Here is a 26,123-nt window from a genome sequence, read left to right on the forward strand (position 1 = left end):
GCTTGATAAAATATTAGAAACTCCCCACTGCACTACATCTAAATTACTTATTTACTGCAGAGTTAATCGCAAAGCACAATACACATATCCTTTTATTTAAGTTGAATAGAGATTGTGAACCCATGTGAGTGTTCACAACAAATAAACCATACTCACTAAATATTAAAAATCACAAGGTTTTGTGTTAATTTATTCCAGTGTGCATTATATGTCTTTTTAGGATAAGGCACATCATTTACCTTTAAAATATATGTATCAATGTACCTAATAACAAATACACAAACCACATACATTTCATGTCTTTCCCCACCTTCAACACCATCACGTGCTGAGGTTCACTTAGGGCTAAAGTATAGTGAGGAACCCAGGGGAGTAGATTGAGGATCAGGGCCACTCATTTGCTTTTCTTGCAATCAGGAAATTCCAGCTGTTTTTTCAATACATCATTTCATGTTAAGAATCCACAGTTTCTAAATATACCAATGCCTACAGTGCCATCTGTAAGCATCTCCACTTTCCAAGTGCAAGCAGGATGTCACGGGATGCTGAATCTTGTGGAAGCCCCAAGAAAAACAGGAGGATCAGGTGAAAGGAGTCCAAGTTACAGCCAGCTACTTTTAGCTTTCTTCTCCCGATGATAACCCATCTATCTCATCTTCATCACCACCGATGGCCATCCAAAATGCTTTTGCCACCTAGAAAGCAGATTGTGGGTAAACAGTTCATGTATTGAACTAATTAAGGGTTAAATTAAAACACTAAAGAAAAAAAAAAAAGTTACCTTTTCTGCATGAACTTTTCTCTGCTCGTGGGGTAATGAAGAAGCTTTGTCTGTAGGTTTAAAATAGAGAAGACCAAAATCATCAGTCAGCCACAATGACATCAGGTCCACTGGCATCCAAATATTTGAGCACTCCTGATGAAAAGTTGATTTGTTGTTTTTTGTTTGTTTGTTTCTGAAACCTTGAATGCAAGACTAGAGTTTTTGTGCAATGTAAGTATTCCAAAATCTTAGTAATCTCAGAAATCCTGAAGGTAACTAGCTTGTCTGTACTTTGGCTTGTTCATAGTTATTGTTCTGGAAACTTGGGCAATGCACATTTCAAGACTTACATACATATTCTGACTCCTAAAACATTATTCCTACAATAATCAGCCATTGGGTCCTCTACTAAGTAAGAGCGCCTTGTCTTTTGAAGATTAAAAATTTCATGCCCACAATTCAGGATATGGCTTTAAGAAGGCCTTTACTCAGCTGGAACTGGAATTAATGGAACTGATTTACTGTACTTAAAAAGAAAGGAGGGACATCAAAGTGATGTCTGGAAAACAAAGCAAAAAAAACCTTTTAAGAGATCTACTCGTAGGATTGCTAGAATCCAAACCCTGTGATGAAAACAAAGGAACTTCAGGAAAATTGAGCAGACTGTGCTTTAATCTACTTGTACAACCATGACCTTCGTGGAAGAGATAATTAAAAGCATCAGAAGTTTTCAAATGAACATCTAAATAAACCTAATGATCTCTTTAACTGTTAAGCATATGGGTGGATGGCTTGTGTTACAGCCACTGGCACAAGATAGAGGAAGGATGGATTCAATTATACACCACAAATTCTGCACTGCAGTATCTGCAAACAAAAAGCTCAAGATAAAAAAAAAAAGATGATGTTGTTTAACAACATTTTAACAATCCGAAAAACACCTCAAAATCCAACAACAACTACTGAGTGACGAACACTGAAGATTTGTCAGTGGTTCTTGAAATTTCCTGAGCTAAACATCTTCAACAGTTGATGGAGTTTAAAGAAGCTGTGCAGGACAGAACAAAGACCTGACAAAAACTGAAAGATGTTTGCAAAGAAAGGGTGAAAATCCAACAAACAAGAATGGTAAGATGTGTTGCTTACAAAGTAATGACCATGGGGGCTTAAACTTTTTATCATAATCACTTTTTTTTTATTAGTTAAAGTAATCATCTGAAATGCATCAAACTATTTTGAAAATATAATGAAAAACAAAAGCCAAATACATCAAAGATGCTCACTTAGCTATTCAAAGTGAACTCTATAGAAAATACTTAACCTCCACAGGGACAACATACCTTTAAATAAAAAAAAAAAAGAAAGAAAGAAAGAAAGAAAGAAAAAACAAGATTTGCATGTCTTTTTTAAAATTCCCCCATTTACCTTTCATCTCCTTTAATTTGGTAAAAAGCCGTTCAAAGTTATCAACATCTACATCTCCAGTTGTGAGGTTAGCGAGCTCCTGAATGTCCAAATCAGTCATTGCATCTGAGGGAGATCAAAAAAATGTGCTGTATGTTTATACACATAACTAACAGTGCCAGCAGCAGTATTTTGAGGAATCTGAGAAAAATTGATTCACGACTTAGTAAAGAAAATTCTATCACAAGGCAATCGCTTACCAACTACTGCCTCTTCCTGTGTGTCTGTATTTGTAGTACTTTCTGTATGGTTAGGCTCCTCATTGTTAACGGTGCCCTCTACTGGTAAGCTGGAAGACTACCAAAAAAACAAAACAGCTTGGATCAGCATGCCTCCACAAAAACGACTTTAAAAAAAAACATAAATTGAAATTGTATTGATTCAAGCAAGCAAGAAAATGCATGGAAAAAAAAGACTATTAAAACCTAAATAAATCGATCATTATCAAAAAAGGAAAACTCCACTGACTGGTGGATCTTGGCAGGTGCGTGGGTTGTTATGTCTGGAAGCCACCAAACTGCTCATTAGACCAAAGCCCTGATTGTGCCCTGTTAGAGATGTAAACTGTCACATGCCATACATGCATACACAGAGTATGTAGTAGTTAAATAAAAGGTTATGTCATCTTACCATCCTTCATTTCCACGCTGGACCACACATTTGCATTGAGAGCCTGAACAATTCTCTTTACACCTGTGGATTCTGGAAAGTCGTCTGATAGAGAAAACAGAATAGTGTGAATGCGGGTGAAAATATTATCAAAACACAAAGAATTGAGATATAAATCTGGGTGATGTCACTGCTCATTTCTCCCATTTGAGAAACTCACCATCCTCATCTGGGAGCTCCTGAGGATTGAGTTCTACGAGCTCAAATGCATGAGCCAAACACCACTGCTGCGCTTCATGTCTGGTGACTCCTACAACATAAATTAGAAGTTGTATCCCCCACAACTTGTATGTAAGACAGTGTTTTCTGCAAGCCACGTGCAGAGCAGAAAAAACTGACCATTTTCACAGACTCTGTCACAGACCAGGATGAGCACCTCTGGCGCAAGATCTTCCACTACCGGGATCCAAGGTTGTAGCTTTTGCAGCCCATCTTTCTGCAAACATAATGGATGATATAAAGGCATGAAGAAACGTGCAGTTTAGACTTATAAATATAACTTCTTATGTCACATACCGCTTTGCTGTCAAAATAAGCGATGAAAGCTTGCATGGACTGGGCAATCTCTGACGACATGTGAAAAGTGCTTGATACAACACAGAGACTGACATCTGCCGTATAATACTTGTTGTTGATGGTCCAAGGGTACCAGACCACTGTTTCCTCTCGCTTTGTCGGCTCGGGTAAAGTCTTCGTACTGAGGATTTCTGAGACAAAAACAAATCTGTTGATCTACACGAACAAAGACGTCAAGCTAAGCTTCTCACGGTGAAAGCTCAAGCAACAGGAATAGCATTAACCTTAATTAGCATTACCATATCGCTTGTATATCAGCCTGGCGAAAGTAAAGGACATAAAATGGCTTAGACGCCTTGAAGAAATTCGCTATTAACCCGAGAAAAAGACATAAAAGGGCTTCCAGATGCTATCGCTTAGTTAGCTCTGTTTAACGTTAGCTTCCTTACTATTATGTTATTTTCACCTTAACTTACGTTTGATTAGTTCTTCTTCTTTAAACTCGCCGTCACAGCTAGTGACAAGCACACACGGGGTGGCTATTTCTGTGTTTTCTTCTGAAGCTGACATTTTAATTATAAATTGGAGAGAAAGCTTCTTCAGCTATTAGCTTAGCGTTACGATGGAAAACTTGGGAGACCTTTCAACTCTGACCGGCCTCTTCCGGTGCACGTTAAACAGTCTTGTGACGTTTAATTGTAAAAATATTTTTCGATCCATCATTGAAACTAAGTAATAATAATAATAACAATAATAATAAGGATGATGATAATGATAATTATTTAAAAAGCAAAATCAAAAAATTGCAGTCTGCGTTTATGTGAAGTGGAGGGACACTGTGAACAAATCTAACATCAGCTGATATGTTTTAGAAGGTGATTAAAGTAAAGGCCATGGTTATGTGGCAATGGGATAGGAGCATTGGGATAAACAATTATTTACTTAGACGTGACCCTTATATGCCTGACTGTCAAACTCCAGGAAGAAATGAGCTGCACGGTGTCTCGTCGTCAAGGTTACGTGTACCGAATCAGAAACTTTCACTGGTGACAAGCTAATTGTTTCGCTAACAGTGGTTAACTCAATGACTGTAGAAAAGTCATTGGGGTAACTAGTACAGTTCGCCATTGTGCTATATATATTTCAGTTACAAACCCATAAATAATGATGAAAAAAAATGTCCAAAGTGGTTAAAAAGGAAGACAAGTCGGGAGCTGTTTCGGTTCGGGTAAAGTTTCCTTGACTTATCTTGCCTTTCGCTAAATCATCAAACTCGTGTATGCTGTTTTTAGGTCATTTTCTGGAGTATTTACATTTTATGACTGTATTGCAGGTGGAAGACGATTTAAGACAAGTCAAACCTAGTCTTGAGAAAGTGACTGTCAGTGAGGGGAGGACAACACTGAACACTCAGGCCCTGAACATCAGGGTGAGAAATCTTCACGCACAGTAGCATTTATATTAAATAAAGAGACTTAAGTGAAACATAGTACACGTAAGAACCGACAGTTAATAAGTTCTTGACTGTCTGTAGAAACATGCAGAGGATTGTTTGAAAACAGTGAATAAGCAGCAGCTGGTTCTTCCTCCCATTGAAGATTTACAAAAAAAGACTATTTCTAAATGGTAAGTAGTATTTTTAGTGGGAATATTTTGCTCAACCATTACCTTTTTGCAAATTTGATTAAATATGTTTAGAATTGTTGTGAATTCTGGTTAATTGGGATTGTGAGTCTGAAAGAAAGTCTTTACACAGGACTCCTTGTCTGGAGAAAATCTCAGATGTGAAGAAACAGAGAGAAAACCTTCCAGGAGCTCCAGCAGGGGAACAGGTAGATTATTATGTGCATTCAGAAACTTTAAAAAAGGATAATAAATGACCTTTTTTCAATTAATGAGGGTGTGTACAAGCTAAACACGTGCAATACGATAGGGAAGGTAAAAGCGGGCAAGGATTGATACCTTTTTTGTTTAGCAAAAATCCTAACTATTTACACGCTCATTGGAAAAATTATTAGGTACACCTGTTTGCATTAACAGCATGTAATGCAAATATCAATAGCCCAATCACACGGCAGCAACTTGGTGCATTTAGGAATGTACAAAATCACCTGCTGAAATTCAAACTGAGCGTCAGAATGGGCAAGATGATCTCTGGACGTAGCATTGTTGGTGCCAGGCGGTCTGTTCTGAGTATTTCACAAATTGCTAGTTTACTGGGATTTTCCTGCACAACCATCTCTATAAGGTATACAGAGGATTGTCTGAAAGAGAGAAAATATACAGTGAGCGACAGTTCTCTGGATCAGAGGAGAATAGCCAGACTCCTTTAGGTTGATCCATCGCTTTACGGTTACAGTGTAACCATCTTCAGATGGCTGCTTCCAGCAGGATTATGCACCATGTCACGAAGATTGTTCACCTCAAAGTGATTTCTTGAACATGACAATGAGTTCACTGTACTCAAATGGTCTCAACAGTCACATGATCTTAAACAGAGCACCTCTGGGATGCAACAGATCTGTATTAGTGGCGTGATACTGTCATGTCAATGTGTACCAAAGTCTCTGAGGAATGTTTGCAGCCCCTTGATGAAACTTGTGCCATGATGAATTAAGGCAGCTATGATTCAAAAGGGGGGTTCAACCTGGTACTGATGAGGTATACCTAATGAATAGACTAATGAGAGTGCATCTTCTATTACAATTTCTGATTTTTTTTTTCCTTTCTCTGTTTCAGGACAAGTTAGCATTGAACATGTGTTTGCCAAACAAAAGATCCATTAGGCATCAGAAATCTGGGAAATTGCTTACTGATACTCACAGGAAGAGAGCAAATGAGGTAAGTAATATTCCATAAATGTAGAATAACCTGTAGTTGTAGTTTGCTATCATGCATGATTTCTGTAGAAACTACACCTTACAGAAAGCCATAGGGTCTTTCAAATGAAGTATAAACATGGTATTACATTTACTGATCATATACATAATGTTATAACATAAACAACTCTTAATCCAGTTATTCTTATTGTGATGTATTATTTATCACAGGTGGGTCTAAAATAAACCCTGTGAACTTGCCACTTTAGTCAGCTTTTCTCTGGAGCCTTTGAATCTGCTTATGATGTCGATAGTTGTTTTTTTCTCCAAAAATTATGTGCTACAGTTTGTCGGATTGAATACTCTACACAAAGTAGCTGACAGATAATTTGCAGTGGCTTTGTAAAACGGAACCACAAAAGAGAATTTAGACTTTTCATTTGTTGCAGACATCAGGCTCAATGTTTTCTAATTATATTTTAAACGTTTTCATGGGGCATTTCAGTCTTACTGCTGGAAAGGACACCATTCACTGCATGAAGTCTCGGCTATAATCATAGTTTTGTCAGAGTTTAATCATGAAATAATAATTATTTCCTCCGGGTATTTGCTTTGTACAGTGAGAAAAGTTTCTGCTGCACCTGTGGTGAATTAGATATCATTGTTCTTTTCCCCGATACTTACTCTCTAATCCTTCCAATAGACAGTGTGTGCTGGAGTGAAGAGTGATGGTAGTGTTCTGTATTAATAGATGCCTCAAGTCTCATGTTCAGACAGTCTGTGACGTAAAGGTCACTTGGCTTAGGGATGACATCCAGCACTTGTCACAGCAAACAAATTAATCTTTGCAAAGGTCGGCATTAGTTTTAGATCTCTTTTACACACTTTTCTGATATGTTTTTGGGAATCTCTACCTGACATGAGAAACATAGGCCAAGACTGTCACTCTGATATAGGAGAGATGGAATTGCTGGCTGCAGAAAGCGGAAAGCAGCAGATTGCAGCACATCAGCATTCTTCTAAAGTAACAGGCGCCTGATTGCTGTGCTATGGGCTACTGGTTTACAGCTGTCTCAAGACAGAAGTGGATACCTGGTCCAGCATGCCAATAAGACAGCCGTAGCTTCCCCAACTGCTAACCACTGGCTCTCTGCCTGCTACCATCTCCTGCAACTCAGGCCAGCTCTTCTTCTCTCCATACCCATGCCAGGCAATGAGCGTTTGCATTTTAGCAATTTTACAAAGGGTGCCACCTTTTTCCCCAACCTCATCTGAAACAGATGTGTGCCTTTGAGGGGAGAATCTCACTGCACCTGGCTGCTACCTGTGGTCTGTCAAAGAGCTCAGTGGTCTGAGAAGAACAAAAGAAAGGACATTAGGTGACAAATCTGGAGGAGCACAAACTTTCTGTTTTATGAGTTGTGAAATGTTTAAATGTAGTCACAACAAATTCATACTGAAATTAGGCCAATAAATCTTGTTTTATTTTTATTGTGATCCAGTGTTATGAATTAAAATGTTTAAGGTTAACAGATTTGAATAACTATGATTGACAGTGAGTTACAGCGAAGGTCCTATTGCCAGTGGCACTTTTCTAAATTCTTAATGAATGCAGCAAACCTGTTGTTTCTGATAAAGCATGCTATCCTGAACCGCTTGTTTATACTTGTTCCCCTAGAAAATGTTTTCATGTCTAATGGGACAGATGGGTTTTAATGTGGACAGTAGCAGGTAATGTCAGGCAGCGTTTTGTTGGTTGTGTTTACATCTGATGTGCAGTCACTGATGTTGCGAAAATCTTCTGTTCAGGCAAAAGGTGACAGGATAATCTCTGGCTCTGTGGTGAATCTTCAAGGAGCTGAATCAAAGGGCCATCACATCCTGGTAGTTCCCAAAGAAGACTTTGGGACAGGTTAGAAGCATTTCACCACCCCTACACCATCTCCTCATCTTTTATACTCCAGACAAACATCTTTTGACATTCTGTGTTTGCTTAATGTTTGTGGAAACTTTGATCAAGTCAGTAATTCCACAATATTCTATAGTGTCAAACTCCAAATCATATAAATTGTTATATTAAGTTAGTAGTATTAAGTTTAGATACTATTATATCTTTTTTTTTTAATCCGGGGAGAGGATGAACGAGGACAGTGCCACATCCAAATTTGTGTTCTGTGTCGATCGAGTACAAGGATGCATCTCTTTATCCCAGAGAAGATTGATATTTTTCAAAGATGGGACAGCACTCTACAGAGTCTGTAGCAGTTTTTCCTGTTTCTGTCTGCTTTTTACATGAACCTTGAATTTATTATTTAGGGAATATTAAAAAAATGTCTTTTATGGAAAATGTCATTTATCTTTGCTAAAAGTTCTACTTTTTAGAATACCAAACTTTTAAGAATCTGGATAAAAGTCCATCAGCTTTGCCAAAGCTATTATGTTTTTTGTCTCATCCTTCTAGCTGTTTTAGTTTTTCTTTCATGGTTTTAGGTTAAATATCTCAATGACTCTGTTCTTGAAGAGATAGCTGATGCTTGATTTGACTTCTGATCACTTATCTGGGTCTTTCTGTGAATTTTGCCCTGATAGATTCAAAGTCCAGGTGCCACGAACAGCCAGTATGTAAAACAAAAGCTGAATCCACTTATTTAAGAGCAGACAAAGACTGCACACCCACTAAGACACCAGCTTTCGCCACAACTTCCAAGAGCATGGTTCCTAGAAGTCCTCAGGTACACTAATTCAAAAATAGTAGGTGCTAAAAACCAACATTTTCATGAATTGTAACACTGTTATTAATAACTAAGCTGGGTGTCTCTCACTTGTTTCCTCTTTAGAGCCTGCCTGTAGATATCCCCAGGTACCTTTTTACAATCAGAAGTGGACAGGTCGACCCAATGGCTGCAGACTTCTGTCATTTCAAGCAGTGTTTTGTCTTGTGCTGGAGCAGTGTGGTTGATGTTCTAGAGGCCCTGCAAAAACTGCTCAGGGAGTTTGCTGTGCCTTTAGCCAAAGTGGGTGGAGAGCGCCTGGTGGAGCTGAGCCATGTTTGGGATAGTGGTTGGAGTAAAGCTCCTTCAGCAATGCCTGTCCTCTCAGTGCTAGAAAACTGGGAGGAGGTTTCAGAACTCATCTCGCACCCAGGTCAGCGCTACAAGGGAGAGGGAGGCATCGAGGCCGCTGCCATCCACATCCAGTCCTCCTGGAGGCGCTACTTAGCCCGGACAGCCTACTTGTGCCACTGTCGCCGCAAGTGGGCGGCGGGCACCATTGCCATCTCATGGTTGATGCACGCTCAGCTGTGCCGTGTCAGGAAGGCCCTGCAGGCTCGGCGTTTTAGTCAGCTGGAAAACAGCCGCAGCCGAGCACAGGTGATGCTACTTTCTCGCTTCCATCTCTCTTTTACCTGATAATGCTCTGGTACCTGTTTTCTTGACTATTCTCTCAATTTCTCCAAATCCAATGAATCCATTGATATTTGTCCTTTGACTGTAAATGGATTCCTTTTCATTAAAATAAGGTTGCACATTGTGATTCTGTTTAGTATAAATGTTCTGTATTTTACAAGCATTTTTTAAGGCACATGGTCATTTCTAGAACACCAAGACAATTTTAGAAATTAGGACAGAAGCCATGTAATGCTATGCCAAGATGCAGTGTTATAGACAATTGTTTACAGTGGTAAAAAATGCATTTCTCTAGTACTTACAGTGTGAGATTTAAAGAAACAAACCCAGATATACACATTTTAGTAAAGTTTAAGGAGAAAACAAAAAGACAATGGAAAAGTGGACGGGATGAAGACAATAAATATAAGTATAGCCACACTGTAAAAGAAGACAGAAGCAGAAACTGTGGTAATGAAGGCTACAAAGCCTAGGGACAATCAGCTGATTGTCTGTTACAGTTCAAGTAATAATTACTACACATATGATGAAATCTTATAAAAATGAAATACATGTTTTGGCATTTGTTAGTTATTTGATCTCTAAAAGGGAAAGGTTTCCCCTCTCTCTCTTCTGATACTCAACATCTGATTTAATGAAAAAAATTGATTATGTATTTTCTCAGTGCCACATCATCATTTGTGTTCTTTGTCGATCAAGCACAAGGCTACTTCTCTTTACCCTAGAGAGAATTGATATTCTTATAAGATAGGACAGAGCTCTACAGTGTCTGTAGCACTTTTACCTCTTTACCAGTTTTTTACAACCTTAGATTAATTTAGGAAATATTAAAAAATATATCTTTCTGCTTTTAAAAATGCCACACTTTTTAGCAAGTGAGCATGATTTGTGCTATTAAGTATCAATCCTGATCTAATGAACAACTAATGAATCTTATTCCACTAATATGAAATAAAATATATTTACATAGTCATGGCTTCTGCGTTTTTCAGTAAGCTACAAGGCAGATTTAGGTGAAGAAAATCAAATATTGTTCAGAGAATGTGTTTTATATATTGCCCACATACTGGGAAGGGATTTTTTCTTCATTCAAAAATAATATGTTACTGTGAATTTTAACGTGTAAATAAACAGTAAAGGGAAAACATGTTCTAATCGCACTGGCATAATTTAAGAGATGCAAAAGAGTGACGGTACATATAATCTCCACCAGAACTGCAGTTAAAAACAAGCTCGTTTTTTGATTTGTTAGGCTGAAAAGACTGATTTTCTTCATTGAAGACTTCCAGGCTTCCCAAGGTTTATGCTCAGTATCTCCAAATATTTTAACATCTCCTTAACATGGCAGAATGCACAAAGTATACTTAACTACGTTAACTTGTAATCTTAGACATGGGAAATAAAACAGTGTTTCTATTTAAAAGACTGCTGTGACAGTTCAATTGCTCTACATACGTAATATTCTGTAATCCTTTTCCCTTTTCTTGTAGATGTCATGTCTCTGTGTCATCTGGCTGAACATCTTCTAGAGCGCTGACATAATATTAATTAGTGCCTACAACTTCATTTAGTTTTACCATTACTGTGTGTGTATACATGCACTAAATGTATGTTCTCACTCTTAAAGCATTCATACCCTGGTAATTAAGCCTGCTAATCTTCCCCTGGCAGTAGCATCATGTACCTTGCTGATTGAATTAATTGTGAGAAGATGTTCCTAAAGTAAACGCTTAATTTAATTATGGTGGTATTTTATGCTTGGTTTGCTTCTGTGAGCCCAGAGAGAGATTGGCTTGATGTGTTTTAGCTATGCAGTGATATGATGATTTGTGTGTGTATGTGTGTGTGCATACGCTCTGGCGATCCCATCTCTGATCGCTCTTTTTTTCCGTCCCCAGCATCTGGCAGCCAACTGGAAACGCATCCAGTCCTTCAAGAGGACCATTATCCACATCCCTTCATTAGGTAGCTTTCTTTGCCTGCTGCACACACACACACAAGCACATCTGATCTAGCAGCAGTCACCCCCGGTCTCACCACTCTGCTGCCCCAGTCTGTGGCCCTGGTGCAGGCACTCTGTCTCGTTCAAATGACTCTCTGCAGGAAAGCACTCACAGGATGATGACAGTCCCCATGCCAGGGAACTGAACAATTTAGTCTCAATCGCCATTTAATTTGTAGATTAAGCAAATGAAAAGCCATTATGGTGAATATTTACAAGCGGCACAAAGGTCTTATTTTATTGCTGCGCAAAAAAAAGGCAGGAAAAAAAAGACACAAAAGAGGAATCGCTGCTGTGTTTTTTACGCTAAACACAGAGTGCAATCTAGGATCGGTTCTTGTTCTAATTTCACCACAGCATCCACATTTAGACTGTAATCAGGCATGTGCATTGTAAATCATTGAGCGATTGTCTAAAATTATTAAGCCTAATTACTAGCAGATGGAATGCTTTATTTGCACTTGGGGTGACTACAGAGAGTGCTGTGTGAGCAAGGATAATTAGAAAGTTGAACCCCATTGTTGTTAATTAGCATGAATCCAATCATTTAATTACCTTGATTCAGTTGAGGATTCTCTCTCAGGCAGAAATCCAGACATACATGGGCTAAAATCCTGGCGGTATCACTGAATGTAGTTCAGTGGTGGCTGGACATGGTGCAGCAGGACTCCCAGCACGCGACAGGCACAGCACCTGCTAGTTATTAAGCTAAATTAATCATCGGATTGCACTACAGTGTGATTAGACTTAAGTCCCTCACCCCCAAGTCTAGTAACACGTGCATTATCAGTAGTTGTACAGAGCTACAGATTTTTAAACTGTTAGATAACATATAACATTTTTCTGACAGGATACTCTCAGAGGAAACGACTGAACTTGAGAGGCTTTGACATCCTACAGAACATCCAAATGAGCAGGTTGTGTGATATTAGAGGTAAGCTGCACAGCTTACGTTTTTTTATTGTTCATATCTGTAAACATGCCATTTGTAAAACACTCTTTGTGTAATTGTAGATGAAAATGTGGAGGTGATCTACATATGTCCCCAGCATCTGGGAAACGACATCTTGGACTATTACACCAGCCTCCTGAAGTGTGATGGAGCCACAGATGGGGCTGATACCACGACCGCTCGAGCCTCATCCTCCCGTGAGACGCTACATCATCCTCACACCTGAGGCTGTAGATTATTTCCCAGTAAGGATGACAGTATTCACCAATTTATTTGCAACTTTTAAGTATTAACATGATAACAATGTGCCTTTTGAGCACAGAAATCTGCTTACTATATATTTATAGATGCCACAAGCATTTGTAGTTTAGAAATTATCCTCTAGAGGGTACCAAAGGAGGTTGTTGTTATAGCGCTACACTCTGTGTAACATTTTTTCATCTTTCTTTCTACTTGTCAAACCAAAACTCTACATATTTTGTAAGTTTTACTGAATTTAACTGAGGGTGTTTTCAGATGTTGTTCAGCAGATGATTAAATTCCATAGTGGGTGGTTTAATTAACTCATCATTACATTTAAAGGCTGTATTTTTAATAGTTCTGAGTATCTCACTGCTATAAAAGTGAAGCTGTTGCTATATTTATCTTTGCACATCCAGCCATTCTATCCATCTTATTCCATCGTTTTGCGCTAGATTGAATGTGCAACATGACATGGTCTTCTTCATTCTTTTTATTGATTTTCCTGCTGTTTTGTTGTTAAACTGTGCCAGACGTGTTGCTGAGATGAATCACTGCTACCCATGGCTGGCAGCGCATTCTGCCAGTGACAGAAGGGATAATTCCATGTGGATCAAATAAATACAGATGTGAAGTAATTAGTTGTATTCCCAAGGAGCTCATTGGGAGCACACATTAAAGATGTGAAGGATAGGGGAGGCCTCCCACAGGCAGCTTTTATCAATTCAACCTGCTAGAATACAGGAGAGGTCAAAACCCTGCTGGCTATTTCAATAATAGATCTGTTTTGTGTACACAGTGATAAATCAGGTCAAGAAACAACCCTTGGAAGAGACAGTGAAAACGCTCCGCTTCAGGAATAATCGTCCTCCTCTCTTCTCTTCCAGACCCATAACATGTGCCTGTCTACACTTCTGAAGTACAGTCCACAAACCCTTAAGCACATCAGAAACCTGATCCAGGGGAAGCATGCCTATATTGTGGGTGGAATTGCCCACGTGGATGACCTGGCGGTAGCTGATGAGTTAGGGCTACCAATCCTGGGTCCAGAACCTGCTATTGCTCAACACTACAGCACCAAATCTGGAGGGAGGAGAATTTTTGTGGGGGCAGAGATCGATGTGCCACCTGGTCAAGGAGACATCTACTCGCTAAACCAGGTCAGACACCAAATACTGCATTACACAAAGTCCTTCATCACTGCTCAGTAACAGATGAAAACATAATACATTTTCCCTCCTAATGTTTGTGTTAATTTAGTTTGCACTTCACATTTTTCAATCTTGGTCAAGCTTCATGAAACACTGGCAGAGCTTATGACTCAAAACACTGATGTGCAGCGCTGGCTCTTCAAGATTGACTCAGAGGATGGCGGCCGCGGTACAGCATATTGTGATACATGCCATCTTAGTTGCTATAAGTGGGCTCTGCAGGAGTATCATCGTTACGGTCCGGAGCTGTGGAACCCAAAATGCATTCAGGTAAAGATGTGACTCAGAGCATTATGTCAATCTTCCTGTGACTTAAAATTTTTGAGCATAATTTTACACTCAATTTTATGCAATGTTTTATTAAATGATTTTGAATTTGGAGTTTCTGTTTTTCTTTTTTGATTAGTTTTCCTTATTACATCTCACCAAATTGATGTTTTTTTACAATTATATCCTATTTTTATGGCTCTCTCCAAAGCAGTGGTTTTGCAAAAACACAATACAAATAAAGTTTATTGCAATTATTATTACAGCACCCATGAGGAATCTCCCTACTTTAAGTTAACATGGTAACAACTAAATAGTTAACAGATAACACTACAGTAGCGACTGGATATTAAAGTCCAGACTGTGCCCAGGTGTTCAGAAGAAGAGAGAGCCCCAAAAGAGGGTTAGATTCACTTCTGTCACTGAAGGAACAAAAGGTATGTCACATTAGGGTCAAAGAGATGTCATTTTTCACCTTGGGGTCAAGCTGATTCCCTTAGTACAGTATTTTAAACGTCATCCCAGGAGCCTCAGAACAGTAAATCAATAGATGACATTTTTTAATTTTATGCATATTTTATACATATAGATATATCCTGAAACACACACATAACCTAGAGTGCTTTAACTCATCCAACAGTAACAAATCACAGTACACATAGTGTATTTAACATAGTGTTGCCTATCCGTATAGTACTGTGCAAAACTCTTGAGTCACCCCCTCATTTTTATATTTTGCTAAGAAAACAAGTGCAGTGACTTATTGAAATGTCTACATACATACAAATAAATACAATATATAAAGGCATAAACAGAGTTTATACCATTCTAACAACATTGAAAGTCAACATTTGCTATCACCACCTTTAGGAAGACTTTGTTGCAATAGGCTTCTTGAAACTCTTCTTTGGATGTTGCAAATCAGCTTTTACAGATGGTGGATCCTGACCTCCTCCGTCCATACTAACAGCGATTTAAACCAAAATCTTCAAATTTGGTTCACTGCTTTTTAAGACCTGTTGCCACTGATTTTCAGTCTAGTACTTGTGTAATTTTTCTTTCTTAAGAATCGCTTCTTGGCAGCAACCTTTCCACTGGGATCATTTCTAATGGGACAGCAAATAGATCAACTAAAGTGTCAAATGTATCTCTCAGTCCCTGGCTCAGGTCTTTATTGGATTTTCTCATATTTCTTAAGGACTTTCATCTGCTGTTCATGTGCTGCAGATAGTTTTTTTTAATTTTATGTCATTTTTTGTAGATTCGGTTAAAGAATTGGAAGCAAATTGTGTTTATGTGACAGCAGCTAGTAACAAAGTTCCTAAAGATACAATTTACAATTGATTCTTTGCTGAGTTGCTTGTTATGTGGCTCAACAAAAAAAAGAAAGAAAAAAATATTCTTCTGAAGATGGCCAGTTGCAAGGACTGGACTGAAAATAAGGGAAGAAGCAACCAAAGAAAAACTTCAAAAAGTCTAGAGAAATATTGCTCAAGATCACTTAGGAAATTAGGAGAAAATACATCCTTTAAAACGAAATTAAAAGAAATGGGGGGAGATTCAAGACTTTCGCAAAGTAATGTGTATTTTGATACTTTTACTCTGCAGCTTGAGTGAGGTTTTCGCCTTAGTTGTTACCTTAGCATGTAAAGTTCTTTGTGATGGCTGCTGTGAATTGTTACTGTATCAGTAACTTTGTATAGAACAGAACTGAATAGTTTAAATACAAATTACATTAATAGTAGCTAATGTTTGCTATACTGAGCTTTTTACATCTGTTACACTCATTAGATGGATCTGAGTCTCTGTAAAATAAAGTCCAAATTGCAAATACGATGTTGCAAGAATTAATTTGTTTTTCCTGAAAATATAATTCCCGGTTTCATCTTGGATCTATTTAGAACAAATAAAATGTATTTAATCAATGGTAAACCATTCATTTACAACAAATGCAATCTGTACACAGCGCCTGAGCCCCTGGCTCTTATTTCTCATATGCTTACAAAGTAGCCTTTGATTTTCTGTCATGTGTTAATTACCGTATTTTGCCATTTAACTGGGAGCACTGTGTAAACTAATTACAGGCTAATGATTGTGGGCTTGGAGCACAACAATTTTACTTTTTATTCCATTCGGAAGAATAGCAGTCATCTCAAGGTTCTTGTGGCTCCCTCTGTTTTTGTTCCTATTAGCTCATTCTTTAATTCAGAGTGTATGTGTGGTGCGGGGCTGTAATTGTTGTGGCTTTGGTGCTGTTAATTATGGCAGAGAGTGGCTGAGCCACAGCCAAGGTCCATAATGGTGGCTGAAGCAGCACAGGGAAGTAAATGGGGTTTCTTTCACCAGCTGGGGTCCCATGGAGAGGGAAGAGTGCCGAGGCCCCCAGTGTAGGCCGACAGCCTCGGGGCTTCTGGGCCATATGGACACAACACTTTAACTGGCCTTTATTCTACACCTTGCTCTTTTAATCAAAGCAAAGCCCACATCCTGTGCTCTTCATTGCATGATGTTTTTCTTACGATATTGTTTTCTCCTAAAATCTGTTAACCACTTGGATGTGAATCATACTGACCTTCTGTTGAAATGCTTTATACAGAAGAGTGCAATCTGGCTCTTTGTGCTGAAAGATCATAAAACAGTATTGTTGAGTCGATCCGAGCATATTAATATGTTATATTAATGTATCTAATCATTATCTTCTTCTCACAGCAAAAACTATCATGAATGTTTAACCTTCTTCATACATTTTGAGAAATGACGCTCATTAATAGAGCACTTTGCTGAAAAACAATAGATCTAACTGCACTCGTAATGACAGCTAGTGAATACACTCCAGAATATTTTGCAAGCTTTACAAAAACAGTCGATTTAATAAATTATTAATCAAATACAAATGATCAAATTAAGCATTATAATACTAATCCATAATTTATCAGCTTTCACCAATAATTGTTTACCAATAAATATCAAAGGGATTATTAAAGTGTATATTATCATATGTGTCATAGTTTAGTTAAAGTCCCATTATATTCACTATAAAAGTAGATGGGGGATAAATGAGTGTGACTGGCCCTTTTTTCTTAATTATTGCTTGCTCTGATGGGCTCCATATGAGAAAGCTTGAGTCAGATAATACCATGTGCTCGTTCAAAATAATATTAACATTCAGAACCCTTCTGGCTATGCAAAAGGATAGCCTAAAAGGATACAAAAAGGAGAATGGATGGGTGGTGGTGGTGTGTGTGTGTGGGGGGGGGGGGGTTCATCCTTACTATAGGAGCTTTTGCACAGGTCTTAGAAAACGTGTGTTTCTCAAAATATTGTGAGGCCCACAGCTTCCAGCACAATGTTTTAGCCTGCAGAAAGCCCCCAGGCCTCTTTTAGCATTTACACAGAGAGAGGTTAAAGACATGTAGATCTGCAGCCTTGCAATGCCCGAAGGGGGCCATACACACACTTAAGCGCTCACACAGCTTGCATATGGATCATTAGGCACAAGAGGGTAAAAATTACACCTAATAGCGTCAACAGATGGAGTATTTCTTTTTGTCATGCTGTGTACAAACAGATCTTGAGCAACACCTTATTTAGGTTAAGTTTGTCAGCGAAATGGGTCATTTGATAATCACTACCACTGAAGAGGTAGAGGGACATTTAATACAGATGTTCTATGTCTAAATATTGTGCAGTCTGTGCTTGCATGGAGGAGTTTAAATATGTAATGTTTTGCCTTAATATAATTAACCTGAATTTAGGAATTTAAAATATTTCCTTTAGTCAATAAATATGTGTATATATATATATATATATATATATATATATATATATATATATATATATATATATATATATATATACATATTAGTTTGGTTTTTTTCATTGCAAAGACAATCATAAGTATTTATTTGCAATGTTTATGCAAAGAAAATTTGCCTCAGTTTGTACAAGAAATTCAAGGATGAGGTTGAAGTAAAGCAAATATTCATGCGAAATATATGAGTAGCCTGATTATATCTTCCTGTTCCCGAGACCTGTTCACTGTAGTATCTCAGTTGTTGTGCTATGTAGTGGAGAGATGAAATGGCAATCAAAGAGCCAGGGCAACATCTATTTTATTTATGACCAGATTGCTTGGCTTTATGTGGACACCAACCAAAGGCTGAATCCTATCACAGGGTACTATACGCAGTTTAAGTCCAAATAATTTATTGCAAAATACCTCTCTTTCTTTTCTTACTGTCCTGCTGTTTCTGTGAACTGCATAGGCAAAGTCCCGGGGTGAGTTTGCTCTTCCGTTGAGAATGACAACCGTTCCCTTACACTTTTTGCCGCACCATTGTGTGCTTTATGGTTTGTATAGGGGGAATCACTGTGTAGCATTTGACCTCGCCTCTTACAGTACTTGAATATGATGATGGCTGTTACATGACTGGAATATCAACAGTATAATCTCTGGTCCTGTCTCCAGTGAAGCCCAACAGCGTGCACTCAAAACAAAGTAATGATCTTGATTGTATGAGGACAGAAGAAAGATATTATTTCTACTTATAATTTAGTCATCTCTTAAAAAGATTTTTCATGTTTTATTGTGTATGAAAAAAAAATTTAATTCTTCTCTGTTGGCGCCACACGTACAGCATTGTTGTTGTTGTCATACTGGCTACAGAGGGTTTAGTCAGGGCATTGTATTTTAAATATAGCCATCATAGCCTTATAAGAAGAGAGTTGTACTTGTTGTTGTCAAACTGTTTCAGGGAAACCTAAAACAAAAGTTAGAAATTAACAGCATAATTAAGTGGTGTAACCATTATGGCATTTCCTAGTTACAGAAACAAGAGTGATATCGATCTCAGTCAAGCCCTGATTGATCCCCAGATAGATGGGGTTAGCTTACGTATTCATCAACTGCCCAGCGGAGAGAGTTGTTATTGAGGGCAGCTGCTTGGAGGCTGTGAGTTAAAGCCATTAGACTCCTGAGGCCTTCTGATAATAGGCTGTCACTCACAGATGGACCCTCCCGCAATATCCATCAGACACTTGCACAGAAATTGAAGCAGCCACCCAAGGTCTGGAGGACAACAAGCAGTCACTGGAGTCATCCGGATAACACAATGTGCTTCCAATAATATGGTCCACACATACAAAGCTTTAATAATAATGAAGTAACTGAAACTTATTATTTTGCATTGAATTGATACAAAAACTCCTAAAATTTGCATAATATTCAGTAGATGCTTAATGTATGCACTTTCTTTCTGTAGGAGACTGTGCTGCTCAGATATTTAGATGAGATCCCAGAATGGCTGACCCATTATGCCCAGCCTGCTAAAACCTCCTGCTATCCCAACTGGGCCTGCTTCCTGAAGACCTTCCTCAGGCAAGGTTAGATATCTATTGTCAGGCACTGAATGCTTTTCACTTGCAAATATAGCAGCATGTAATATGGATTTCCTATGTCGTTCCTGCTTCACAGGTGTTGCCTTTGTGAAATGCGAAATTCAATAATTTTCATGTAACTTTCTGTGATTGCTAAACAGCTGCTAGGAGAGTTCAGGTCCTGTATTACTGTTAGGCTGTGTTTTGTTGAGGGTACTAGAGCCATTTATCTGCTCTGCTATGTTCCCAGGAGGTGTGGTGGAGGCCTACCCCCCTTCAAACAGTGTCACCTGTCTGACAGTAGATCTGCTGCTGGAGCCAGGGGGTGAAGTGACCATGTTCTCTTGTGGAGACCAACTCCATGGTGGTTGTAAACTTGAAGCTATAGGCTCCATTGTTCCTCAGAGCTCTGTACACCCAGAAACTTTGCACTCCATCTGCACCCGTGTAGGCCGGGCCTGCCTGCAGCGGCGTATCGTAGGTTATGTCTCTGTGGATCTCGTTACCTTTCTGGACCATAACACCATGGAGAAGAAGGTGAGACACAAACAGAGAAGATCTTAGCTTATCTATCATAATAGATATGATCTAAGGTGTTACAACACATTCTGCAAATGCTTTTATTTCAACGTATTGGTGGAAAAGATCAATTTTTAGGCTGGATCCATAGGAGCAGTTAGGTGCTGCCCATATTAGTCCCCTGGGATCTAAAAAAAAAAGATAAGGCAAACTGTGGGCACTGGGAGCAAATGTGTCACGAGGCCATCTAATAAACTGTCAAGTCTTATTGTGTCGATACACTGATTCCACCATTTAAGGCTTGCCCTTTAACCTTACAATACTGAGAATTTCAGAGGCACCTATCTTTCAGACAATAGGTCATTCCAAAGTGATTTGGCAGCTTCGGGGGGGGGGATACCCTGTCAGTGTTTAACCCCTACCTGCAGCAGTCGGCTGAAATGTATCTCGCTATTATAGCCAGGCAGCATGGAAGTCTTATTTCATTTGTCAGGATTAAGTTTTGCTGAAAGCACTTTGATTTATGATATTTGAAATGGACTGGTTTATGATGCTTTAACCTCTGCTCCTAACATGTGGCTTGACTGACTGCCTATTGATTTGGAGCTGTATGATGAAATGCTTTGTATGTAATGTAGTCTATAAAATACTGTGGAATTTTACAGGTTTTACAAAAGCACAAAGAAGAAAGAAGGACACTATCTTCTTTCCCCTTCTTTCATTAAAAAACATGAAAGAACACCAGTAGCAGAATACAATTTGTCCTCTAGTTATTTATGATGGATTTTTATTCAGAACATTTCAAAAAATATCGTCACTGCACTCTTCCGACTTTCCTTCTTTTGTTTATATTCATAATAGACATGCCGGAGTTGGAGAAAGAGCACACTTGCCACTAGAGGGTAGTATCTTCTGGATTAGATGTAATGTACAATGTAAGCAAAGCAGTGATGCAATTTGCATCCTATAACCTCAAATGTCCGATTTTGTTTTAGATTATCAGCATTTTTTCTTTCTTTGAAGATTTAGAAATCCAGCCAGGAATGTTTTTGTCAGTAGTCTTTGCACAGACTGTGGACTCTACCATGCTGTATTTATTTTAGGGTAAAAAACCAACTTGCAGTACTTTCTTACATCCTGTGATTTTATTTAGTCAAATTAAACTGTCATTTCAGTGACAAAATGGTGACACTAAAAGCAGAAATTTCTTAAATGTATTCGGGACAGAATCAGGCCCTTTTTCCTTTACCTGTTTAGAATGAAATAATGACAGGCTTAAAATTAATTTTCATCTTCAATGTTGACCTGAAATTGAAAGGGACTCACTGACAGCATAATTAAGAATAGACTATAAAACAGCGTGTGCTTCAATAGAGGCAGGAACATTAATGACAGATTCTTAACCATCTCCCCACACACACAAAGCTTAGATGGAAGAGAGCCACATGGGCAAACCTGTCTGGGTTTAAACATCAATTTAGATTCAAACCTGTTGCTAAAAGCTGCCTACTTTATTTGATGGGAAGAAGTGGGTCACATATGTTTGCCCTTGCAGTCTTTCCTCACATTGTGGAACGGTGGGGCCCCAGCTGCAGCATCGGGGCTTTTAATGAAAATGCAAGGCAATAGAAAACAGGTACAATCCAGGCTTACATTTCCCACAGCTTTGTTAAGAGCAACAATGGGACAGGGGTGTATGAGTTTTAGTGAGTTGAGTGAATGGCTTGGTGAAGTGTGTCCATCACTCAGGCCCAGGTATCAACCTGATATATAGAGACGTGAATCTGCCCACAGGTAGCTAAAGTAGCACCTACAGAAAAGCTCACTCAGTTCTGCTAAAGTGTTTCCCACCTTGAATTTTTTTTAACTTTGTATCCACATACTGTACTTTTTCTTTTTGACGTTTTTATGTACCTCGTGAAATTTTCATACTTGTTTCTGCAGTTTATAAATCATAAGTTTGGGCATTTTCTTATTGGGAAGAAAAGGTTACTAACCAAAACTGCGTAACTTCTGCCCTATAAATCAGATTATGTCAAATCAGGAAAAAGCTATTTTTGTCTCTATAACATTTTAAAAACATTTTTTTCAGATAAACATGTCACACATTTTCCAGTTTTCCCTGCTTGTGCCAATCTTTTCAAGTTTTCCAAACATCTCACATTTTCAGGTATTTCTCCGAAATAGTTTTTTACACGCTGTCGCACTAATCGGTCCCAAAAACAATTGTTATAGAAGCAGACTCTGCAATATGCTTTACAATATATTCAAATTTCATATAAAACACAGTGAAGCATTTAAGATAATTACTGCGTATGGTCAGATGTCCATGTGCTGGTGGAGATAAAGTACACGGGTTACCGAGACTGCGGGTTCAGACAGGCAGCAATTTGCATTCGGTGGCAGGAGCGTTTACTTTGACAAATAGGAACGGCTAAAGGAGGCAGCCAACTGCCACTTAGTTATTAACAACTCCTTCACTGGTGATTTATTTGTCACTTTTGAAGAAAGGGCAGAGCTATTAGGTTATTATTGGGAAAATTAGCCCTGTTTAAGCGGAGGGCTACGACCATACCTGACCCCTTAATATACTTATAATGATGCCATTTACCATACATAACTGAACTTTACTTCTCATCAGACCTGAGCCAAACATGCCCAGGGCTGCCCGAATTCAAATACACAGGGAAGGATCTACTTTGTGCACATGTCAGAACTGAATTACCTAAATCAGTCAAACACACACCATGCCTGTGTTTTCCTTATGTTTGCCTCTTAACATGAGTAACACTGTAAGGATTAAGAGGTGCTAACTCTTCGCTTTGTAAGGTCCCGGGGGTGAAATACTTTGATGTTCCATTTTTTTTTTGTGATTAAATTGAAATTATTAAGTCTATAGAGTTTTGCCTTCTCTCCGTGACACAGAGTTCACGACGTCTTGTTTGCAGGTGTGGGCTGTTGATCTGGACATCACATACAGTAACCAGCTGGCCATGACCCAGATGCTTCTGATGATGACTGGAGGAACGCTGAATTGCCGCACAGGCTGTTTAGAAGCGCCAATGCCAATCAGAGAGAAATGCTGTGAACACCAGATCGTGCCCAAAGTACCGTCTTATATTTGCTTATATTTGCAGTTTAAATTATGTCTTTACTCACCTATCAGTGTATTGAGTTTAGATGCTATAATTTAAATTCACACTTTCTTCTTTCTTCTTAAATCAAATGATGCCGTCACGTAGTTTCTGCAACAAAAAAGCAGCCTGAGACTATGGAGGCTATTCATAGCCTTTCAGTAATCACAAAGATAGATCAACGTTTTGCTCTTCATTATTGTTAAATACAACTAAATACTGTAATTATGCACCGAGCTCAATTGGTGTTTAGGTGCTGAATTCATTATCATTTTGATAGATGAGCCTAAATAATCAACACATTAATAATTCATACCATTTTCATTATGCATGTGTATGCATGCTTGAACACCTCATCAACCTGGTGCCAGGCCTTAAACAATAGAGTTCTTTTATTAGCAGTATGCCCGAGTTTACGCTTGTTGATCTGCGACTTGTATTATTTTATCAAACATTCATTTAGTTGGTGGCCTGGTGCTTCAGTACAGCAGTTGAGCCACTGCAGTGGTTAATGGCTTCGGCGCTGGCCGTCATTAAGGCCCTGCATATTACAAACACAATTAAATCCCAGTTGGACGCTTTTATTGTTGTGTGAGGGCCCTGCATCTGACAACTGCAAACACACACCCTTCACAGCAAGTTATGGGCTATCTCCTGAGCTCGCGGGGGCTTAGGCCTACTCTTTAAGTCTCCCAAAGGTGGCTGAGAAGCAGGAACATTTTTATCCTCTTAAGCCCTGCCACTTTTAAGTAATCAACCTCTCTGGTGTTACTTATGACACATGCAAACAGAATCCCTCTATTACGGTGATACAGAATGTTGTGTGCAGTGAGTATTCCTTTTGTGGATTCACTAATGCTTTGATCTTAGATTGAATGAAAAAAATCTGCAGTCCCCAACCTGTAGTTTCTTTGATTGGTGTCGTACAATTAAGCTCATCTTGTGTTTGGCATGTCTTCTAAGCATTAATTGTTCCTCCCTGCAGTTAATTAAGAAAGGCCCAACAGTTTACCACATGTGCCCCGTACTCATCACGTTCACTAATCACACACACAAATTCAGCAGTGACCCTAAGGACATGTCTGGGGTTTAGCCATTTCTGCTCTATCTATTTCACACACTACCACCATACTTAGCTGCCAAATATAATCAAACTTTAAATTATTGGATTCAATGAATTAATTGACAAACAGTCATCACTCACATCTTCTGCTGTTTTCTTTTTTCTTTCTTTCTCTCTGTCTATTTTTTTTTGTCCAGGCTCCAGTTGGAAATCTTTGTGCAGTTATTGGGAACTACTTATTTCACTCTGACCTTTCCATGTTATACAATAAGGTGTTCCTTATGATGTGCAAGGCCCATGGCATAAGATTTAACAAAAAGGTAACAATTCAGAATTGATCTGCACGCTTTTCTATCATCATTTCCACTGTTCCTGTTATATGGTTAATACAAAGGGAAACTGCACAGATTTTACACATCAGAGTCTGTTTTCAGGTTTTAATGAGTACAACAGCATATGGAGGGAGGGCAACATACAGAAAAGGTGTGAATTTAAAGAGCTTAGATTTAAAGCAGGGTTGAAATGCACTATTAGTGAGTACTCTTTGCTATACAATGATGAAGCTTTATTTTTCTCTGTTTTTTGTTGCTTGCGTTTCAGACAAAGCAAGGCACGGTTTTCGCTTTTTTTGACAGCAGTAAGCGAAGCAGTATTGGAATGATGTAAGTATGTCTTACTACACCAGATCCATACAAGAAAACATGAGTTATGAACTTTCTTTCTTTATAGACAAACCATAAGCTGATCTGTTATTATTTTAAGTCAGAAATATAGACAAACACAATGTGGAAGAGAATAAGATTTTTGGTTTTTTGTTGCATATATGTGTATAAAATTTGAGGCTCATCCCCGGGAGATGGAGCTTTACTCTCCTCTGTTCAAAAAGGCGATCACTTTCCAAAGAAGACAATAGGCGATTAGGTGAAAGACTTCACATGGCTAAGAGTAAAATCAATTCTTTCAGAGGATTAAGATGCCACCTCTAGCTTTGGTAATGCTACAAACTCTAAAAGTTGTTAAGCAGAGGGTTATTTAACATATTTATCACACAAATCCTTTCGTTTCCACAATGCTGTAACAGTTAAATCAAGCTGTGCTCATCCCCCTAAAGAGCGAAGATGTTGTCTGCTGAAAGTTTCATTTAACCACCACTATCAGATGAACAAGGTGATTGTTTCTTAGCTGGCGACTTGGGGATCATTAGTAAACTCGTTTGTTTGTGGTGTCGTTAATAGAACAGTCTCAGAGGATCTCCAGAGAGCTCTCGCGACCTTTGCTCGGCATCTGTCAGTCATTCATCAGGAAATATCAGTTCCTAAAAGCCAAGGAGAAACCAATTTCATGGTACCATGTTAATGAGTTAATGATCTCTCCTCATCTATTTGTCATGAAACTTGTGTATCAGTGAAACTGAAAGCATGATCACTACTCATAAATATCCTAATAAGAATATATTTTCAAGTTAATGTTGATGATTTTATGGAATAATAATAGGTAATACTCTAAGTTTGCTTCCTTTTCTGTCTGCTTTACTTGAAGGAGGTGATTAAGGAAATAGAAGATATACTGCAGATGACTCAGAACAAGCTTCAACGGGAGGCTAAACCTGCATCTTAGATAGTTCCATTATCAGTGTTGCTGACTTGCTTTTCCAAAATCACTAAATATAACTAAATATGTCTACTCTGAAGATGATTGAAGGACTTTCCAAATAAATTCCT

General features: G+C 38.5%; 2 protein-coding genes across 2 annotated transcripts; one reads left to right on the plus strand and one right to left on the minus strand.

The window, feature by feature from the left end:
- Positions 1–74: 74 nt before the first annotated feature.
- On the minus strand, positions 75–4,073 carry aagab (alpha and gamma adaptin binding protein). The gene is made up of 10 exons (XM_040025848.1): positions 3,889–4,073; positions 3,413–3,603; positions 3,236–3,332; positions 3,057–3,146; positions 2,858–2,941; positions 2,696–2,775; positions 2,428–2,524; positions 2,189–2,293; positions 782–831; positions 75–695 (listed from the first exon to the last, which is right to left on the minus strand). The coding sequence occupies exons 1-10, from the start codon at positions 3,980–3,982 to the stop codon at positions 618–620; spliced, it is 966 nt and encodes a 321-aa protein (XP_039881782.1). The 5' UTR covers positions 3,983–4,073; the 3' UTR covers positions 75–617.
- iqch (IQ motif containing H) lies at positions 4,059–26,123 on the plus strand. Its single transcript, XM_040025844.1, is given in 21 exon segments — positions 4,059–4,640; positions 4,746–4,841; positions 4,947–5,038; positions 5,169–5,244; positions 6,152–6,253; positions 8,041–8,143; positions 8,821–8,963; positions 9,069–9,602; positions 11,537–11,603; positions 12,491–12,574; positions 12,655–12,788; positions 12,790–12,837; positions 13,720–13,992; positions 14,125–14,313; positions 19,572–19,692; positions 19,937–20,223; positions 23,154–23,312; positions 24,600–24,722; positions 25,003–25,064; positions 25,638–25,746; positions 25,942–26,123. Coding segments are annotated over 21 exon segments (2,931 nt in total). The 5' UTR covers positions 4,059–4,589; the 3' UTR covers positions 26,020–26,123.

This window comes from Simochromis diagramma, unplaced genomic scaffold (genome assembly GCF_900408965.1).
Source record: "Simochromis diagramma unplaced genomic scaffold, fSimDia1.1 OVJJ01000293.1, whole genome shotgun sequence".
Taxonomy (NCBI): Eukaryota; Metazoa; Chordata; class Actinopteri; order Cichliformes; family Cichlidae; genus Simochromis; species Simochromis diagramma.